Source organism: Falco rusticolus, chromosome 2 (genome assembly GCF_015220075.1).
Source record: "Falco rusticolus isolate bFalRus1 chromosome 2, bFalRus1.pri, whole genome shotgun sequence".
In the NCBI taxonomy this organism is placed as follows: domain Eukaryota; kingdom Metazoa; phylum Chordata; class Aves; order Falconiformes; family Falconidae; genus Falco; species Falco rusticolus.
Window position 1 is genome coordinate 96,034,670 of NC_051188.1, and position 22,440 is coordinate 96,057,109.

At 44.0% G+C, this 22,440-nt stretch overlaps 1 protein-coding gene across 6 annotated transcripts in view; it reads right to left on the reverse strand.

The window, feature by feature from the left end:
* The window catches only part of CLCN4 (chloride voltage-gated channel 4), a 45,197-nt gene extending 22,999 nt beyond the window's left edge, over nt 1-22,198 (reverse strand). Inside the window, exons 1-6 of one of the 6 annotated variants that reach the window (XM_037377482.1) lie at nt 22,082-22,152; nt 18,389-18,454; nt 15,813-15,957; nt 9,674-9,825; nt 9,233-9,332; nt 3,664-3,851 (exon numbers count right to left, since the gene is read on the reverse strand). In XM_037377482.1, coding sequence (XP_037233379.1) covers nt 3,664-3,851; nt 9,233-9,332; nt 9,674-9,825; nt 15,813-15,822 — 450 coding nt within the window. In that variant the 5' untranslated portion in view covers nt 15,823-15,957; nt 18,389-18,454; nt 22,082-22,152. Of the gene's footprint in view, nt 1-3,663; nt 3,852-9,232; nt 9,333-9,673; nt 9,826-11,310; nt 11,401-15,812; nt 15,958-18,388; nt 18,455-20,770; nt 20,959-22,081 lie in introns of those variants that run through there. The other 5 variants (XM_037377481.1, XM_037377485.1, XM_037377484.1 and 2 more) reach the window with 5 other exon arrangements.
* Between the last annotated feature and the right edge of the window lie 242 nt (nt 22,199-22,440).

Consider the following 22,440-nt stretch of genomic DNA (forward strand, 5'->3'; position numbering starts at 1 on the left):
CAGGTTCTTTTCAGTGGTTCCCAGTGACAGGACAAGGCACAATGGGCACAAACTGCAGCACAGGCAGTTCCACCTGAATATGAGGGGAAACTTCTTTAATTTGAGGGTGACAAGCCCTGGAACAGGCTGCCCAGAGAGGCTGTGGAGTCTGCTTCTCTGGAGAAAGAAAAACCCACCTGGACGCATTCCTGTGCAACCTGTTCTTGGCGAACCTGCTTTATCAGGGAGTTGGACTAGATGATCTCCAAAGGTCCTTTCCAACCCCAACCATTCTGTGATTCTGTAATTAGGATCAGTAAAAGCCTTATGCATGTATGCTGGAAACAGAGACCAAAAAGGCTCATCAGCAGAGACGATCCCGCTAAGGCCTTTTCCACTAGTGGCTCAAAGGACTCACCAGGGCAATAACAGTAATGAAGCAAGTAAGGGAACTGAGCGAAATTTTGTATTTTAGTTTGCAAGGTTGAGCAGTGTTTCAGATCTGGTGTCAGTCCAGTTTAGGTACAAATGGAACACAAAAACGACCCTCACAAAGTCAGAATACAGAAATAAACCACATCCCTCAGGATGCTATCCAATGCTTGTTTTCTCCAGAGGCCCAGAGCTCTATTCTGACTGACTGGGAATCTCACAATTTGCAGAGTCCCTCCTGTGGACCTTACAGAAATGCGCCTCCTCAAGGCCCTCAAGACTGACAGATTCAAGGCTGCAAAATTGGAAAGTGCGTTCCAAGTATAGAGGGACTTCCCTGTCTTGCAGGTCTTAGCTTCATGACAGGAGATCCAAAAGCCCAGGGATGGGAATCCAGTCCATTGCTGGATCCAGTGTCACAAGCTACAGAAAACATGGGGTCCGTTCCTCTAATTTGAATAGGTGTAAGGCACCAGAAAAAGGGCCCTCACCTCTAGTGAAGTTGAGGTTGGGACCAAGCTGGATCTGCAGAATAGGGAAGGTGCAAGTCACTAGCTACTGGCTAGAGATCTAGCTGAAGTGGATGGCATCTGCTGTGCTTTAACACATCCAGTCCTCCAGTGAATTTGAGGTTTTGAAACTCCCTCACATCAAAAAAAGCTCCTCACCTGTTCTTTGAAAGCAGTTCAGGACCCGAGGGATGAAGGATATAATTGGGCTACAAAACCAGTGATTAGGGAAGAAAACATAGCCTGGTACGTGTCTGATAACGCTATTACGTTTTCCATAATAATTTATATCAGGACTCTGCTTTGGGCTTATTTCATAGGAGAACTAGAATGAAAACATTTTTCAAGAAATGCCATAGGAAACATCACAATTCTCAGTGAGAAGACATGTACAGGGTTTATCACAGCCTTAAATCAGCAAAACCACAAGGAAGAAATGATCTAAATCACAGTCCCCAAAATGTCAAATATAGTTGGCTATGATGAGAAAGAGTCATAGTCATTCATAAAAAAGAAGACGTGTCTGACCAGAGTACCTTTAGGAAAATTGTTTCAAATACTTTTTGCCTAAAATGTGCTCCAAATTAGTCCTTCTGTACCCTGCTGTTTTATAGGGCTGTTATGGAAATGTCGGGCACAAAGTGAAGCAACGTAAAAAAAAAAAAAATTAAAAAAGGAAAATTATCCTGAAACCCAGTCAAATTCAGTGTATTCTGTTCCCTCCTAGAGTTTCTGCAGCTACAGAAATCATGCAAGACTTGCCCATTTCTTAAACTTTTTGGTACCAAACAGAATTTTTACTTTCCATATTCACATTTTTGTTGGGCTTTGCCTGGGATTTCAGCGTAACAGTATATTATTAATATTTACAGCATTCATCGGTCTGTGGCAGCCCGAAACCCACAGGTCTTAAAGGCCCATTTGTTTAGAGAAAGAGCCTAAAACTAAGCCAAGATGAACCCTTTTTCCCCTGCTGTGACAGTACACTAGCGGGTGAGAAGCCCATCTTGAATACAAAGTGAGTAAAGTTTCACAGTGCCCACCTAGCTGATGCCTTTCTTACAAGCCACGGCATACAACAGTCATGACTACTGATTTCAAGTAGCAGGTGAAAGCAATAAATTTTCTGAAGGATGTGCTCCATTTATATATTTGAGCCTTTCAGAGAAACAGCATGTCAAACACATGCGCAGGATTTTCAAGTCCCATAACAATTTTAACAGTCTCCTCATCTTTCCCCTCCCGCATTTTTTTTGTTCTCTTAAATTACAACATCATCCTCAGTCCTGCAACTTTATACCAGGGTAATATTCTTCACTGTTACAAAGAGACAACTGCCTAAACCATCTTGAAGACCAGTGCAAACTGTGCAAACCTCTGGCAAAAAGGAAGCTTGGCACTGTGGACTGGCAAATGTGCAGAGATTTTTGCCTGCAATTAAACGGTGGCAATATTCAGGAACAGTGAGAACCTCACTACTTTCATTACGGTTAATTAGAACTATGGAAAATTGGGCTATACATATTCACAGACACTCTCATCTAGTAGTAATTGTACTGTAAACCTAAAGCAGCATTGAAGGGAATGTGAATGACAAACTTGTACAGTGACGAAGGTGCCCTCAAACACTTTCTGCAGGATCAGACAACCTCCATGCTGGGGGAAGAGCCAAGACAGTCTGAGTCACCCATTTTTTAACTGCCTGACTGGAGATGATTTATCCCATAGAAGTATATATTTTCTTCCCCTATTATTGACCAAACTGCATTATCAGGTAAGCCAGTTCTCTTCCAAGCCACGTTCATCCCACCTCCATGTCGTATTCAATTTTTGTCATATTCAAGTCACCTGCAGAAACGGGGAGGAGGGGGGATCCAAGACAATAAATCTGACCAAAATGTGAGTTATGAAGGGATCAATATTATTCAAGACATTGAATAGCTTAGGTTGAAAATAAAATGTCTTTTTTGTATTTTTTTTATGAAAGTGTCACCTGCTAAAAGGAATATAGAAAGAATTGTTTTGATTATCTTCAAAATGAAACTTTTACCTGTTCTGCTTTGAAATAGCATCCTTTGTATTTAAAATTACTACAACTTTGAGCAAAAGGTATAGAGAAAACCCCAGTCTTAAAATACAAATTTCATGTCAGTCCAGATCAGCTTTTTCCCTTCCTGCCCTCTCCCCCTGCAAATTGTTCACTTTGGCTGTCTCCCAGGGAGCCCATTATTTCCCCAGCCTTCGGCGCTAGCTAAATGTTTTAGTATTTGATAAAGAAACTGATTGCAAGGGTGTAACAAGCAGTTCTTATGCAGCTTCCACTACTACTCACAGCATTTGAATACACAAAAACCATCTGCAATCCCCCAAATTTCCTCTTAAATGTATTTGTTAGGCATCATCTCTTTTGCCCCATAAAACTTTGTTTAAAGGAAAAAAAAAATTGATAGCAGCTCAGGTTCCCTGGTGAATATGTTATGAGTGTTATGAAACACTTTTAGTTTAATACTGCTAAAAAGAGAAAGCATTCTTGCAGTTTTCCAATTTCCATCACACATGACACCGAAACAATAGGACCTCTTCCAAGTTAAGCAGGTATTGCTTGTGGAAATGTCTTTTTTTGCAGCACATTCAGTTCATTACTTTCTCTTTCAGAGATACTCTCTGGAGGGAGCATCAGCAAGTATGAAAAAAAGGCATTGCCTGGCCTGCTGTGACCCCAACCTAATCAGGTCTCCCGTACCTCAGACTGGCCTACAAGAAGTTCAGACCATTTCTGCCACTGGGGACATTTGTCCCTGTCATCGAATGTAGTTTCATTAGATGTCCAGCAGCACTGCTCGTGGCTGTACCAGAAGGCAGACAGGCAGACACCCTCCTTCAGGTCTGTCATCCAATCCACAGCTAAATCTATCACTCCAGCTAACGTGCCTGGGAAAAGAAATGCAGAAAGAGAAACCGTGGCATTAAAAAATATCAAGTTGCAAGGAAAATATATCCAATTATAGCAACAGCAAAAAAACCCACAAAAAACCACATGATCTGGGGAAGCAGCTGCAATGCAAGCATGAATACACCAAAGAACTGGGGGCAATCACGAGTTCGCAAAGAAACAGGCACACCAGCTTGTTGTTTAAGCTTTAATGGCCTCTCATCAGCTTTCATTTTAAATATTGCAATTCTCACACTGACTGATCGCTGACTAGGGAAGGCATAACTGACGTAGGGCCTGACCCTGCAGCCTGTCCCAGGCAGGTGCACCATTTGACTGAGGTAAAGAGGACATCATGCGGGGTCTCTGCGCACATACTAAGCTGCAGGTCTCAGACCACGCTGTGTATTTTGGGGCAGGGGAGGAGAAGGAAACATGTGTTTTCCTACAGCCTTACTGGTCCCAACACAACAACCTTTTAGAAGAACGATTTCGGTACAGAAACAATACGGATGCCAGATTCTGACTTAATCACTGAGGAGAATCGGGCTCTCGATGTGCACCCTCATTAGCAATCCAAACATGCAGCAGAAAATTATCCTTCAAATCCTTTCTGTACCAAACCTACCCTTACTTCAATTTTTCTCCAGTAAATACACAGAGCTACAGTGACACCCGGTGGCCACCGAACACAGACACAGGTAATCTTGCTGTGGCCAGGCACAAAAAAAGAAAATCCTGCTTTTCAAGGGCATTTGCCTGGCAGCAGTAACAGCCTGCCCAGCAGCAGCACCCCCAGAGCAGGTGCCAGCTGGGAGGGGGAGGCTGGGAGCAGCCACAGCACAGCACGGCAGGGCTGCGGTCGGTCCCCGTCTCCATCCTTTCTGGAAAGCATTAAAGAGTCACTTTAGTGTTTTCCAAACCCCTCTCGTACACAGTGGAAAGGAGAAGTCAACGTTATTTTTACGAGTAATCATTAATAGAATTTCAGGAAACCAGTAATGGATTTAAACAGAATTTATCAGTGCATTTCAGCAGAATTAACACACTGGGGGAAAAAAGGCTTTGGAAAATGCAAAATGGTTTGGGTTTATGTTCCCAAAACTTTTAGCTTTGTGGCTCCTGCTAAGAACGCAATTACATGTAGCAGGGGTGGGGACTGGTCCCCTTCCCACTAGCAGCTGGGGCCCACAGGTGGCTTCAAGAGCCAGTTTATTCGACCTTGACCTAAAGTTTTCTGCTTTTGATTTCTGTGAAAGAGAAAAAAAAGCTCATTTCAAATGATTCAGGCACATGTAACATGTTTTTTATTCCATAGAACAGGAAAGAACCACCAGGGTTCACACAGCCTTACACATAAATATATCTTCTCACCCCTTCAAGAAGGATACTCATCCCCACACTGACAAGCAATGTGACTAGAGTAGCAGTGAAGAATTTTTGTTGTATAGGAATAACCTGAAGAACTATACAGATATACTAGACAAGATCACAAAAAGAAGGGCTGCAGAAGGGAGTAATGACGTCTGTTCCAATTATTTTCTATCATGAAGACCTTGCCTTTCTCTTGCTTAGCCTCTTCCATTTTCCCAAGTTTCTATCGAAACAATGAACCATATTCAGATGATCATAAATCACTGTACTACTAGTAACGTCAGCATGTGTAGCTTACTGAGTTTTGCAGTAAACTCTAAATTCTCCAATTTTCTGAAAGTTTAAGAAACCATACGAAGAATTCTCATCCCTTGGACACAAGCACCAAATGCTGTGCCTCTTACATCTCTTGATGGACCTCAATAATTACCCCAATCTTCAAAGCTCACATCACACTTAACCAGGCAATTGAGTATTAATGTTGCCTAGCAGAAGGTGCAAAGGAAGGCAGGCTTTTGAACGGTTTTCCCCAATACAGTTAAAGAGAGTGAGGAACAAACATGCAGTTCTCTAATATAACAAGCTCACATGCACCCCAGTACCTGTAGGAAAATGTGCTTAATTATGCAGCTGATCTAATCCCTTTCTCCAAATGCTTTGGGACCCACATAAGGAGGAAAATGCTACATGCAATTTACTACACTTACTTCACACAGAAGAAAACCATGAGAGGGCAAGATCAACACTTGCAGGATAATAGTGCAACAGTGAATGCTTCACAAGACACATGAGCAGGGTTAGAAGTTTTCCAAGTTCTGAATCTTTTCAACTTCAAGTGAAATTAACGGAAGTTGCAGACTATTCAGCATCTCAGAAAGTCAAGTCTTTAATTTCTTGTGCTTACCATGGCTGTCTAGACTGTAATAGAGCATAAGTTTATCTCCTTACTTCTCCCATCAAAGGAACTGAACTTGTTCCCTTTCTACGTAACCTCCTGCCCAGAATGAAAAATAATGAAACACTCCAAAGCCAGGGAATGCTGAATTTCAGTTTAGACATTCGACTTTTACATGTCTCCTTTTCCTTTGGATAGTGATAGCTAATACTCATGTTTTACAATGCCCTAATGAGAATGCTAAAAAATTTCTTTGAAAACAGTTTTCCTGATGCACCTGTGCCAGAAAACAGCATCACCCAAGCGGCTCGGCGCTGAATTGCAAAGGGGATTTTTGCATATCCAGCTCCAGTACCAGAGCTTTTCAGCTTTACTATGATAGCACTTTTTGTCACATAGCTTTACAAAACACAGACTCTTCTGCTGTTCTATAAATAGCATATACTTTCAGTTGGCTAGTAATAATGGTTAGATTGAGGGGTGGCCGCTGGTCTGCAGGCAAGATGGAACAGTAAAAACTCAGAATTCCTTAAAAATAAGTGCCTAAAAATTCAGCACCCATACCTAAACATTTTTAAGCTCATTTCCCCATAGATTGCTTTATATTTCTCCAGAAACTGTGCAAACTTTCTGACCGAGACAGGCCCCGGCAGTGCTCAGTATCTTTTCTGGAACATTGTACCAGCAGTTTTCACCTGATCTCCACATCTAACAGCACTTGTGGGTGTTACCTTTCCTGCCCCCTTCCCAAAATGAGCAGGATATGGCTCCCAAGAACCCATTTCCAGAAGCTCCTTAGTTCTATTCCAGCCACTTGACAGTATCATACACCATCTTCTCCTTCCATATAGCACCTGAGAGGGTTGAAGGTCCTGTGGGTACACATCCCTGAAGCAGCCTGGGAACCAGCTGTGGTGGACTGTGGTGGCAGCAAGGGGCTCCACTCAGGCTAATTTATGTGTGCACTTGTGAATTTTTGGTCTGATCCCAAATGGTTGCTGCTACATTCTTAATATACTTTGATGTTACTCAAGGCATACAGCTCTAACTCTGAAGCTGACCCTGCTGTGTGCAAGAAGCCAGAGCAGACCTCCTCCAGGGGTCCCTTTCCCACCTACGCTTTTCTGGGACTAACGAAGGAGGCAGGTTTGACAACACTCCAAAAATGACAAATCATACTGCTAAATGGGACAGTCTTCTCCTTCCCCCCATCAGCTCCTTCCCATCAGCAATATTTTGATTGCTTGTGGCTCTGTGGTGACCAGCCCTGCTGAGAACAACGATCAGCTGAAAATTAATCTGGCCAAAACCCATTTTTTCCACCAAGTCAGTTCTCAGATTCACTTTCCTACACAGCTACACATGCACAAGGCAACAGGGCCCAATGACAGGGACACTGGAGGGCAAAGATTGCTCCTTTTGGCCACATCACCTTGTTGTTGGCCATGAGCAGGCAATATTTCAAGCAGAGAGGGAAACGACACAAAGTGCCTCTTGATTGCACCATCAACTTCACCTCCTTTCTTCCCAGACCTGGCTAAGAAAGCTCATCCACTCATCAATAACCCCCCCAACTCATCAAAGGGATGTTGACCCCTCACTGAGGGGGAGATGGTGGCTCTCCATCTTTTCCCTCTCCCAGAAACACTGAAGGCACAGACCACGTGTCATTTCGATCGCAGGCAGAAAACATCTACAGGGCTCAGCCCAGATCACAAGCACGTGATTCACAAGTCCTTGTTCCAATTTAAAAAGAGGCGAATTTGATTAGACTCTTTGAGGTAAACCACGTTGCTCTTCACCCTTGTCACTGAAAAGGTTGCACAAGGTCACGCATCTCAGCTGCAGCTTCCCCTGACCTCCGTTCCCAAGCTGGACCTGGCAGCATTAGAGCTTATCAGAGGTCAGCAACTCTGGCTTCCAACAGCTTTGAGGATTTCAGCAGGAGGTTTCATTGCAAACTGAAACCAAAACAAACATTCTGGGATATTTTTACTAAAACGGGACCGTGTGAGTGTGCACCACATTCTCTGTGTGAGTGTGGGGATTACTGACCTGCTTGTGGGAGGTTGCTAGAGCCCTGAAGGGCTTGCTCTAACTTTATTTGCAAACAGAATTCTCCATCCCAGATGGCAACCCCTGGCCTTCAGGCAGTGTTTTGCAGCCCTGGTAGTACACACAGGCCATCAGACTCTCTTCCCATCTTGCCCTCCCATCAAAGCTTTTGTGGAAACAAGCGTATCTCTACAAAATAACATAATTGGCCAAAAATGTAACTTCAGCAACGTTTTCTCAAGAACTTCCCCAGTACTTCTGAGACTCCTGAACAACTGTAATAGACATATTAACTTGATGGTTGGTAAGCAGGAAATTCATACCACTTGGAAACTGTGAAACTTCACATCACGCTTTTACCAAGCAGCATGATACAAGAGCACCCTGACATCACTGAAAAGGCATTAAAAATGGCAGCTGTTTCAACTTGGTAAGACAAGTGCAGCTTTCCAAGTTGGAAGATGTGCTAAAATGAGCACAAAACAGGAGCAATTCAGGAAATTAATGGATTTGCCATCTGAGTTTGAGCAGGCTGTTAAATATGTAATGTCTGTCTGTCCTGGAAGCAGATCTGAAACTCTGTCTGAAACTGTTTTCCCTTCATGCATATATAAAGAAGATAACCCAGTGAATATAGCAATTTACAAAGCTCTCCTTTGAATGTCTACAGCCAACATTTTCCCTTCATCATCATATCTACTTGCAGAATTAAAGTGAAGACAAGAAAGAAAATCCTACCAATAAAATTGACTTCTGTGGATCAAAGATTCAGAAAGTCAAAGTAGCCCATCAAGTGTAAAGCGCTCAGATGCATATTTCCAAAAGCAATAAAAAATCCCTCTACTTGCAAATAACACTTTTTCTAGGTCAGCACTCAGCAGGAGACTTTGCAAGAGGATATTTTTCTTAAGAATTATAACTACATGGATGCATAGCTGTCTTTTTAGCTTGAAACATCAGTGGAGAGGCAATGAAGTAAAAAGAGAAGCTGATGGTACTGCAGCAAACTTAGGTGAGATGGTTTCAGGCATAACTGTAACGCTAACGCACACATACCTGCCAGTAGTCCTATGAGAAGCATTACAACCCATCCTGACCAGGCATCCAGAAGACTCTTGATGAACTCCCATATGGATTCCTTACTTTTGCTTGTAATCTGAAATTAAACAGATATATATAGACATGTTGCTGATTCAGGCTGATAGAGTTTTAGTGTATAATGTTTAAAACAAAAAATATTTAACCTCCTAGAAGGTGTATACAATTTCTCTGCTGCCCCCAGTCCCAATCATTTTTGAGGGATGTTCTGCTGACTAAGTTGCTGGAAGTCCTTTCATATTTACAAACTCAAGACAAACCACATCCAGATTTTTAGAAGTCCTCCTCAAGTCATACAACAAGGTAGGAAGCAATAACTTCAGAAAACCGCTTGTTTCTCTCACCACCAGGACGGCTGTAACCCAGGGGCTGTGAAGCATCAAGGCCAGACACCTTTACCTTTCTGTGGCGGTCGGTGTCACGTGATTTCTCCCGCAGCCAGTCGATGGTGTGGAAATCTTCGTAAGTTCCAACATCAGGGAAAGGCTCATCCAGAAAATCCATCAGGTTGCCAGAACCATTCATGTCTCCTGCATTGACCATATTAGGGTCTGTGTGTAGAGGGAAAATAAGTATGTCAATAAATTCATGCAGCTTTGCCAGACATTTCAGAATCAAGTTTTCCTCCACAAACCACAAACTCAAGAGAGCGTGAGTCAGCAGTCCTGCTGAGGACTTACTGAAATCTGTGCATTGCCACTAGAAAAAGTATTTTGCTGAATACTACTTCAACAGCTTAGGAAATCCTAAAACACACATACAAAAACCACAGTGCCCATGTGCAGAAGTACCAGCTTTCTTGAAAACAGCCGCAAAACCGAAGATGGTTCAGGTCTTCTTCTGCAATGATGCATCCTGATCCCATGGCAGAAGTGCCCTGCCTGCAGGGAGACCATGGAGTAGGCCAGGTCACTAGCTCAGAAAACAAAAGATAACTCACTAGAATTTACAATTCATCAGGAAATGCAGATTTTACATGACACCATCAGTCATATCTCTGTAGTGTTGTCTGGTTTTGCATGCTCAAAGCTCCCTGCATTGCTTCACTTTCCTTCCACTGTTCAGAAGGCAAAGCTCAAGATCACGGTATGTCTGCTTTGCATGAGGTCTAGAAATGCAGTATCTTCCTTAGGTTTGTTTCTCAAGGCTAGGAGCAGAACTGTTCCTGGGAGAAATTCAGTGGTCACCCTCTGTCCCATATACAAACTTTCCAAATTTGCTTGTAAGAAAGCAGGGGGACAAACCGACATCACATGTCCTGCTAAAGCGCAAGAGGAAATATGAAGATGCCTATCCCCAAACTAAAACAAGCAGTTACCAGAGGCATTTGATAGTTAAAGAGGAGATCAAACTAGGCTGTGAAATAATACACACTCTAGAGTATGGCACACAGGCTAAGTGGACATTTTCAGCCCAGAAGTTTTGGGGGACATGGTTTCCGGGTTTACAAACTACAGATACAAGAGCAGAGTCACATCCATGCCCATTGCTCTGAGGTCCTGGAAACAATATCTCCTTCATGCAATCCACATAAGCAAAGCACGAAGAATTTAATTCATAACGACTGTACCTCTCTTTCCCACAGAGAGTTTAGCAACATCTGGCTAGGTGGAAAAATGACTGTTATCTCCTTTAAAGGTCAGGTCCCAAAGTAGTCACTAATATGACAAGCTCCAGAAATGGCTGACCTCATTCCTGGTGAGAGAAGCCTTTAACAGCATGAGAATCTATTAAATGAAGTGGTTTAAGCACACAGGGTTGGATTAATCCAACTTAACTTCAGCCATCCAAATGTTTGGTGCCTGAACGGTAAGAACGACCTAGGCTGCTTCTAAAGACAGAGGAAGGTGTGTGCAAAGGTGTGTGGCAGGAGAGTGCCTGCTTCCTTTAAAGATATTTGGTCAAGGACCTTTTTCAATGCCACAAGGGATAATAAGCAAAGGAGGAAGCCTGAACAAGAACATAGAGGGACACAAACCTGATGCAGATGATAAGGGAGATGGGAATGGGAACCAAACCTGGTCAGTCACACTCACTGATGAGGGTAGTGTAAGAGCGTCTGTTCCAGTGAGGTTGTCTGATTGGGGATCTTGTCAATTGGGAAACTACGGGAGACAGTGGGGGAACTGGGAACAAAACACACCGAGACATAGACTTGACAAAGCAAACATGGAGGCCATGACAAGAAACAAAACTTCATCACTCATACTAACTGAAGAGCTGTTCATTGTGTGTGTGCCTCTGGGATACATGGTCAGCTTTGCTAGTGGTTGAACTTGTACATGAGAAAGTGGCAGTCGTGTCCCCCAACATGGGCAGAGACCTCGGGTCCATGGGCTGTGCTCCAGCAGGTGGGCAGGAGGGTCCTGGGCCAGGATGGCTGGAGGAAGCAGCCCTGTGCTTCTACATCACTTAACAAAGTGTTGCTCTAAAGAGTCATTGATCCCACCCACCCTAAAATCGGTGCCTGGGAAACAGGGTCTTCCAGAGAGTTCCTAGGGTTTGTAACCTGAAATAGCAAGCCAAAACAAAAACAAAAATAAAAACAAAAACAAAAACAAAAAACCCCCAGCTAACAGGGCGATACAAGAAAAAAAAAAACCATAGGAAAACACATAAAAAAAAATGGGGACAGACACAGACTTCAGGGGGTTTATAGAACTGACCCAGGAGAGTCTTGACTGACACAAGATAACTTTTGCAGATCACTGGTGAGGCTAGCACGGTACTAACAACTGCTACCCACTTTCCTCCATCAGGTATGGAAACACAGACTTCACAAGTAAAGAATTTGGATCTTTGAATCTGTGAGGAAATCTCCCAGTTTTGTAATTGGAACAGGCAAAAATGTGGCAGATAAGCTTTTAAACAACAGCCCACGCACCCTGCTGCTCTGCTCAGTCCCCCTTTATTGGCTGCCTTTTTTTCTCCTTCTCTCCATTTTCAACAGTTTTACTTGAATGCTCTCCATGTAATATTTTTCCCCGGTGAGGACTGTAAGGATATAACAAGTGTGAATACTCGGCTTTGTCAGTGTCTGCTCTTTGCACTCCACTGGGTAGGACTTTCTGGACGACACAATGTGCTTAGCACAAGCAGCTGAGAAAAGCATTATCTTGCAGGCAACCAGCAGGTCACCATTATAATGCTATAGAAGCCTTTTTAAGTGCGGAAATCAAGTAATCTCCAAGCACCGTGACATGTTTGTCTGAAAGAGAATCAAGCAAGGGAGCTGCAGCCTGGGGAAGGAAACCAAATGCAGAGCAGGTGTCCCTCACCGTGCTGCTGAGCACAAATAAGCTGCTGCAAGATTGAGGAGATTTAAAAAGCAGCAGGTAAGAGGAGTGCCAATTGAACTAGCAATACTTTGCCAGATGAGAGCACGCTCCTACATTTACCAAGGGAAATGACAGTCTGAAGGTGGGATGCTGTGGCTGACACCAGGGGGCTGAAGTTGCAAGTGGAGCTTGAATTCAGTGTCTTGTATACCATGACCAAGAACCGGAATGGAAACCTGAAATGAGGTGAAAGGATTAAGACCATGCTATTATTTTGTAACGCTGTGATATTTTGCAGATCATTTGTTTCACCCTATACTTCCCAGACAGTGAAGAAGGACCTGTGAAGAACATGCCGTTCAGACTGCTTGCCTGCATAAGGCAGCCCTCCCTGCTACATAAACAAACTTCTGGGAACTCTTGTGCTGAAAGCATTGGCAAGTTTTCCTTATACTACAAGAAAACTACCCAACATGCTAGTTATATCACATAAAAAATAGCTTCTTGAGTATGTTGTCAATGCCCAGCACATGACAGTATCGTGATGGATAATACCAGGCCAGACCACAAGTATGTAGGGTAATTACAATCTCAGCCTGAATCTACCCCAAAAATACGTGCTACACAACACGTCCAGGGAGAGAAAAATGTGCTAGAGACCGCAGGGACATGGAAGACTGAGAAAACAAACAAAGTTTAAACTAGGTAGCGTACCAATACCTGGAAATTGCAGCTAGCTGAATGATGATCAGCCTTACAGTTCACTTCAGGTACTAACTACACATCTGAAAACAGAGATGTGATACCAGATTATGCAAACCCCAATTTTAGTAAGTAAAACCTAGCTACAGCACTTTCGAACCAAGTACTACAGCATTCCCATCTTAAGTCCTAGCACTAAGCACTACAAGTATCTCTTTCTCTTTATTTTGCATTTATTTATGTCACCTTACTTCAGCATCTGAAATAATCTCCAAAATTTATTTCAGGAGAAGCTAACTTGCCCTCTTGGAGATGCTTGAAGACATGCTTCCAGTTCTACTGGCAGAACTGGACCCTTACACATATAACTCAGTTATATGTATTTGAATGCAATACATACAAGTTAAGGGCAAATTAATCTCATCCAAACATGAATTTTAGCCACGTGTACTGCAGCAATCCACTCCAATGATGGCAAAAGTATGAGCATTCATGATGCGAGTTATCTCACCCGGCATGAGAAACCTGCACTAGACTCTGGCCACTAAAAACTAGACTCCTTTCATTGCTGATGAGAGGCAGTAAACTCTATACAGATGTAATTTATCAGATCTATTTTAGATATTTACATTACAAAGAGATTGTTTCCCAGAAGTGCTAGTTTCTGTTTACAAAGATGTCAGGTAGACATCCACATCTCCTCAAATGAGTCCGACACTACCAATTCAAAAGAAAACACTGCAATACCATTACATGCAGAATTAGTAACAAATGCAAGTCACAGTCACTTGAACACCTGAGCACCTAAGAGATTTTGATACTCTGGCAGAGCTTATTGAAACTGTTGAATTGATATTGAATCTTATTGGAAGCTGTTGAATCTTTCTGAGTAACTGACACACGTATTTTCCCCCTTCGTTGTTCTGTGTCTTAGACATCCTTGCTGTCCTTTCCACTACTTTTCCAGATGCTGATGCAACACAATTTGTGCAAGGGCAAACATCTCCTGCTTAGTCCCTCATTCTTTTCCTAATAATTCCTGGCATTCCACCAGCTTTTCCTAGGGCAGACATCCAACATTTTCACTGAGCAGTCTGCTGACTCCAGGCTATGGTCCATGAAACTCAGTGGCCAGTTTGGAGCCCATCATTCTGTGGTCTCTTAGGCACATTCTCCCCATTGCTTTGCCTTTATTGACTTTGAATTACATCTGCTATTTTATACCCTGAAATACAGTAGAGAGCCTTCTTCAGCATTTAACAGTAAGCTCTCACTTTTACTGACTAGCTTAGTATATATACAACTGAACATTTTTGTCAACACTCTGCTTTAATAATTGTAAACAGGTTCTTGCTGAAAACTGAATGAGGAAACAAAGAAATCTGACTGAACTACATAGCTCCTGAGCTCAGAGGGTTCTGGTTAGCAGATTTCCCTGGATTTAGACCCATGCCAGACTACTGCGGTCCTATAGATGGAACAAAGGCCCAGCAGGGATCAATTCACAAATTGAGAGAGGCCACAGCGCTGAACTGGCAATTGTGTTTCTTGATAGAGGCTCTCCTGGCTGCCACATAATCCTAGATACCTTCCAGAAACCTTCGGCCAGGTCAAGCTGATATTCAGTCCCAGATCTCTCAGCTAGCCACGCTTGGCACACAATATTCTGAAGTAGAAAGGAGACATTGCCCTACAAATGTTGGAGGTGCTGTCTGAGAGCAGCTGGAAGTAAGGGTCAAAAGACCAAGAAGATTGGCCCCTGAGGTTTGATGACTGTAGGATAATTTGTATTTAACCACTGAAGCCTCCTACATAAAGAAAGCAGAGATTAGTGCAAACAACCTACAGAAGCCAGAGTGCAAACACAGGGAGCTGCCCGACAGGCTGGGGCACACCAACAACCACAGCAGGTACTGCATGGACTGCAGGTCTCTTCTGTTACATTTACTCACTTGTTGTTTTTTTAAAGAACCAGAAGTATTATCATATTTAAGGTCATGGGTTTTCTGCAGGTCTCACAGTGAGTAAACTCATCATGTGATTGGGACCAGTTGTACGATACACTGCAGCTTGGAGCCAAGTTTTATAGAAGAGCGATAAATTACATTTACAATGGGAACGCTGACAACCTCTCAGCTTTATAGCACTATTACAGTACGTGCGAATGTAGAAGCCACAGCCAGAAGAGCTCTATTGATGAACTGACATTCTAGGTATTATGTTGACTGACTGGTCGGATCTGAAACGTATTTGACATGGCAAGCACAGACCAAAACATCCCATGTTTCAAAGAAGCTGAAAAGTATACTGATGGGAAACAACCAGCTGAACAGTCATCAAAGGAAAAGTCTTGGCCCTGGCCTATTGCTATTAGACATGCTAGTTCCATGCTATGTTCTCCTCATCCTGTTTTCTGTTTTAATTGGATACATTGCACTGAGGCAGGCAGTACATTTTTTTAATGCAAGTCCAACGAGTTTCAAGTTACTTTCAACAGATCACAGTTACTGAATTACTTCAACACTTCAAACGTTTCTAGCAGATGAACATTCACCTACATGCTTTCATCTGTGTGCCGCTTTCCTTGAAGACAGTAGTGGGGGAGTTGCAATGTGAAACATCACAGTGTGCAGGCAGCAAAGCACACCTCTCTTCAGCGACTCTTCTGCTGTAGCATAAGGAAGAAGTGAACCCGGCAAGAGGCTGGGGGAAGAAAACAGAAGCCTGAAGACCAGTTGCAAGTTCCTTAATTCACATTAGTTTGGAGTGACTTTTCCAGGGTGTCCAAAGTATCACCCGTTCCATATCTTCCAAATGTGGCATGAGTTAGCTGACACACAAAAGCAGAAGACAGTGCATCTCAGGGCTTTTCTAAGCTCTGGCACCAATACACATACAATGATATACATACAATACTAAAAGGGGGAGATTCTACTCCAGACACAATGCTTTTGAAGTGATTCGTGGTCATTTGAATTATGACTCCATCAGGCTGAGCACGCCACTGATCTGAATGGTTGGTCAGATTAGCTGTGCTCATACGGCATGACATGACGGCAGGTACTGCACAAACTAAGGAGCACGGGGGCTGTGAAAATCCACGGGATTTATTTTCTGTAGTACTCAATGAACAACGCAGTCTTACTGGTTTACTAACTGGCAATCATCACAAGCCCCCTTGGCGCTGACGGATGGTTTGCCACTCGCTGTGCCCTTAATACTTGTATTGACTGTTCCTAGTACCGTATTTTCAAAACAGCCAAGCATGGTGTCCCAGCCTCATGGCTGTCACCTGCTCAATGCGATCTGTTGAGCAAAGGCACCTCACCTTGAGAGCTGGGTTCTTTGCCAGCATCCACCCACCCCTCAGTCCCAAGGGATTTAGACACAGCCACAGAGATGGACGCAGAGCATCCTCCACCCAGGCCTCGAATCCAGGCAGTTGGGAGGCCAGCGCTGCTTGCAGCGTGAGCTGAAGAGGTCAGCGTTGAGAAGGAGTCCTAAAAGGATGAGGCTGAGGGAGAAAGTTCCTAGAGCTGGGTACGGTTACACCACAGGTCTTAAGAACTACCTGGACAGAGAAAATGGGACCTGGTAGCTGAGGAAGTCAGCAAGCAAGATTGTTAAGAGACACCTTGAAAGACATGAATGGAAAGTACAGGGATATGATTAGGGGTGTATGTCTTTTGGGGAGGGGCTGGAGAATGAGGTCTGTTTAGTCTGGAGCCAGGAAGGCCAAGGGGGGGTGTTGTGTTTGTGTGTAATTCCCCTTCCACAGCCTGCCACGTAGGAGAAGACAGTCTAGAAACAGCGATGTGACATCACACCCTACAGGATATAGGAGGCAGGGAAATGGTTATGAAACATTCTTCTAAACAAGAATTAAGATGCTGTTGGGTAGCAAGGAAGATGTCTTCAGCAAAAGCAAGCAGCCTGACTCATTGGCAAGTTAAACAGGTGGTTTTCTGCAGGTCAGAAAATACCCATGGGCAATTTAAGACTATTCACCTTAGAAGCCTCAGACTGAACAAGCTGATTGATTTATTGACCTTCTGTTTTAACAATGGTATTTAAAAAAAATAAATATTACAATGGCTTTGGATCAGAGCAAGGTTCAGGGTCCTGGAAAACACTGAACCCAGTTACAGGCCTTTTTGGAAACATAATACGGCACAGTATTATGTGGAGAATAATTAAGTTGGGAAAATACAGAGGGAAGATGGGATATTAAAATTGGCAGATGCCTTTCCTGCAATTCAAGGACTAATTCCACAGCCTCTGTATACGAGTAAATAGCACTGCAAACCCTGAGCCTCCTGCCACACAAGCACAGGCAGGCTGCAATATTGGAAACGTTACTGTAAAATATTGCAGCGTCCTACTGCATGGCCCCACCATCACATATTAAGGAGTTTCCTGCTATGAGAGTGTGGGCAAGCTAAACACAGTCGCATCTTTGATGTGCAGCTTTACCCTGAGTAACCTCTATGGAAAAAATTATGAAGCCACAGCAGAGCTCAAAAAAGACAGGGCACCAGATCACAGGGGAGAGTGCCCAGGAGAGAAAGGGAAAGCGCAAGGGAACATTTGGGATAAATGGTGGAAAATTGAGGCACAAAAGGCTCTTCCAGACCAAACCGCAGCTTCTGACCACCTCTCCTCAACCACCACACATGCTTATGGGGTGAGTGCAGAGGACATAACAGGGCTGGCCAGGAGCATTGGTGAAGGGAGGCATGGAGGGAGATGGGGCACACCAGCGCACCCCAGGAGCTGATAACCAACCATCGGGGCTTTCCAACCCTTCAGCAACAGCCACACTCTGTCTTCTCCTTTTCTCCTCCTGGGAGGCCTCTGGTCACCACGCTTCTCTTCCTCCAAGGCAAAAACCTTACCCCAGTGTCCTGCACCCCACTCCATCCCAGGACAACGCTCCCTTTAGAAACCAATTCCTTTTGGTATGAAGTATCATGTGTCTGATCTCTGTTCAAGATTTCTTGGAAAGTCTGAGCAAAATTAGTTCAGCTGCTGAGTTATGTCAGAAAGGAAAGGGGGGGGGGGGGGGAAATCCCAGCTCTTTCCCTGTGAGCTTCAAGTGGAATTTTGGCTCTATACAAGAAAATGTTAAACTCACGTCTCTGGTTCCAGTGAGTCTTAAAGGTCCCTCCAATAAATTTAGTTGTTAGCGTAGATGTCAGGGCTGTGGAAAAAGCAGGAGGGAAGCATTGCTGACTCTGGAACATCCATCTGCATTTTTCAAACCGAGCTGAAACATCTCTATTAAAGGATGCTCTTCTGCTAACAGTCCATCAGCTTGGGCAGATGAGCGCCATGGGCCTGCATAAATCCCACATGCCCTTGTTTCTTGAAGGAAATAAGATTTGATTAGATAAAATTCAGAAAGCCTTCGCATCTGGGGTAAAAATCAAAACTTCAAAGACCAGACAGACTGGAAATCCAGCTACCAGTGTAGCAACATACATAGTTTCTGTTCTTGATTTCCCTCTAGTCAGTCCCCTTCTTCACAAAAAAGAGGGGTAATTTCCCTCCTGGAGCAGCTATTTTTACTGCCAGAGAGCTCCAAGCCAGGGCTGAAGGGTCAGGATTCCTATGCAGTTTTCCTCCTCATGCCACACAGCTGAGCTTTGCAGCACCAGGTTTGGTTTTTCAGTGCTGCTCTGTCTCCTCCCTCAGAAAATGATGGGATTAAGGGGGGGCAGGGGAGTGGAACAGTTCTTGGACTGCAAAAAAGGCAAATACATTCAGAGAGAACAGAGTTTCACTGTCAGAAGGGAAATGCCCTAGTATATAGTCACTCCTAAAAAGCTCTCCCCATAAATGGGGTGTTCAATGGCATTAAACACACCTCTCACTGAAAACCTTTTTAAGCCTTCAGCTTGAAATAAAGCTGATAAACCTGTAGTAGAAAAGCCATTAATCTGTTCTACCACGTCACTTCTCATGATTTGAGTCGAGGCAGTGAGTCACTTTCACACAGAGAGGGTAACATTTTCCTGCTCGCTGGGCACGGGGTTTTACTGCTACGCTTGATGCCGATGGGCTGCACAGTTACAGACAAGGTACTTCGCACCGCCAAAGGGAAGCTCCCCCACCTACAAGACAGGGAAAACTTTTCCTTGGGGTGATGTTTGAGAGCAACATGTCAAAAGTGTTTTAGAAATAGAAGCCTACAGAACCCTGCCAGCATTTCTCTTTGGGCATTAATGATTGTGTGTGATTTTTTTCTGTTCTGCCGGGCTAGAGATGAAGACATCAGAATACCTGGTGTGTATGTATGCACAGGCACACAAATGAATTCGGCTCCTGACCCACAGCCTGATCCCATGGGAAAAACCCAACACACACACACACTCCTCGAGCACCCTGCAAGCTGCAGCCTGATAGCAAAAGCAAACTGGAAAAGGACTGGTACTTATGGGCACTACGTCACTGTTTGAAGGTTGCGCACCATGCCAAGCCGAGAGCAGCTCAGACCTAAGAGAGGCTCACACGACACAGCACCGACCACCAACACACGCGAGAGTGCCCTGAACCACAGGTGAGCCGGGGGGTGGGAGCCTCCCCCTTCCCCCTGCACAAGCACTGGGCTGCAGTCGGGATCCCGCTCACTGTCCTCTCCAGGCCAACAGACAACTTCATGATGAAGCAGCTCCCAGATCCAGGAGGTTATGGCATTCTGGAGAGCCTGTTTGCTCCAGGTAGATGGTAAGGACCCAACCCCACGCAAACATTCCCCTCCAACACCATCTCCTCCCTCCTCGTCTAGTCATTGTTTAAAAGCCACCAGCCACTACCTTTGAAAAGGTACTACCTTTACAAGGCAGCCCCCAGCCCGCACAGGCACTCAGCACCCGTGGGCATGGGTGAGCCAGGGCACGGCACCACGGTGCTGCTGGGCAGAGAGCCCTCCAGCTAGGGATGTTTCCAGGGTCACCCATTTTATACTAAACAACTGCTAGAGGACTAAATCCTTCATCTCTGAGTTGCCCCAGCATAAATTGTAACGCCGGCACCTTGTCTTTTGTTGCACAACAGATGCCTGACTCAAACTGGGAGACCAGGAGAACCACCACCCCGCACATATTTCCATAGGGTATTTAAATATGCCCCGGGGGGGGGGGGGGGAGAACCCATTGCATTTTTATAGCCCATGTGTGGCAGCCCTGCTGTGCACTTCACATAGGCAAAGAGCCGAGCCTCATCACACCTGGTGAGCAAGAGCACAGCTTGATCACCGGGACCAGTGCTGGAGAGAACTGACTCAGCCTTGACTTCAGAGGGAGTCAGGAGAACAAACCCAGCATGGGTGCCGTCGGGATGCAAACCCCTGCCACCTCATGTCAGTCTTGGAAAAAAACCCAGAGGTTCTGTTGGAGAAAAATATTTTTTTTTAACTATAATAATCAGTTATGAAGAACCATTGTCCTTTCTTACTTCAATAATTCATCATATCCTTCCCTCCCCTTCATTTTCTGATCCTGACACGACTGCACACCTGATCACTAGAAACCAGACCTTATCTCTCACCGGGATGTACAGCTTCCTTCAGCACAGGAGATCCAGTCTTCCCCATGAGTGTATGGGTGAGCACACAGAGACCCTCCGCCTGCCAGATTTTCAGATTTTTCCAATAGTGGGAAAAATTCATTTGAACAAAGAACAGGATTTTCAAGAATAAGAAAACTTCCTGCAGGCTGGGAGTGAAAAGTCACCTGACTTTCTGCCTGGTGAAGCTGCGGCTGAGTCATCCTCCATTCTCTGGCAAAGGCACAGAATTATTTATCAGAATTCTTAAAGAAAAGGTGTCATTTCATTTTTCTGACTAGCATAAGCTCAAAAATTAACGCATCTTCTTGCATTCTAGCATTTATATTAGAATAATTTTTAAAAGTAGTAAAATGTTTTTTAAAACCTAATATACATTTAAAAAGCAATACAGAAGAGAAAAAGAAACCACAGAAGAGTCACCATTTTTTCTCCACAAATACATGTCTTCATATATTTGTATAGAGTGTGTAGTTAAACACCCACACCAGGAAAAGAAAGCAGACTCTGGACTTTGCTTATGTAAATACCAACAGTCAAAAAAACCAGTTTAGCATGGATTTTTATGCCTTTTGGTGATTAGCATTTTGTGTAAGAAGTAAAAACCTGCTTGTCATCTTGCATGTTCCTCCTGGAAAATAATTTTTCATGCTTCTCTTAGATGACAAGCAAAACCTACCTTACACTACAGCAAATTATGCAGGAAACCTGCCGCACTAAGTACTCTGAAACCACATCAGCAAAAATTAACAGTAAAGGAAAAGCCTCTTTCCCCAAATACGTCTATAACCCCCTAAGCAAGTTAATCCTCATTCCTTTATAAGCTTAGACACATCTGTCTGTACAATAACTTCCTTTAGGCATCCAGGAAAAAATAAACCACCAAAAAACCAACAACAAAACAAAACAGGGAATGCAAGCGAAACACTATTGCTGCTTTCTCTCTCTGCATGACTGGATGATGATGGCTGCTCACGTAAATACAGAATTCAGCAGACACCCGAAGGAGCCATAGCAAAATACAGGGACAAAGGGCCTTCTTCAGCTTTAAAGCTCCATCTGGCAGCATTTCTAACGGAGATGTCAGCCGGGAGATCAGCACAGAGCCAGCAGGCAGCCTCTGCACCTGCAACCCCTCTGCTTGCAGAGAAACTGTGCCGCTTTATTTTCAGCTGAAACTCTGCCCAACAGAGCTGGAGCTCTAGGACGGCAGCACTCGAGCAACTGGGAAATCAATTTTTCAAAGAATTATGCTGCTTACCTGCAATGCAACATCATTTAGCCCAGTCCCAAAGATTTTAATAGCATCCTTTCTTGGGTGGTATGGCTGCAAAAGCAGTGATGTCATGGGGAGGAAGCAGTAACAATCACGTGACTGCATCCTCAGTCTATAGGATATCTGACAGGAGACGGGGACAGAGGGAGATGGACCAGGCTGTAATCCCACAGGATTAAACTGCAAGCCTCTTTACCCTGCCCTACCTACTCGGTCACCATTAGAACACTTGCGCCTGTTTTCCTCCCTAACCTGAGCTAATTATTTTTAAAAGGGGTTGTGGATATTTTTGCGACAGCAACAACAATACATTTTTCATGAGGAAAAAGCACGGTAAGTACGCA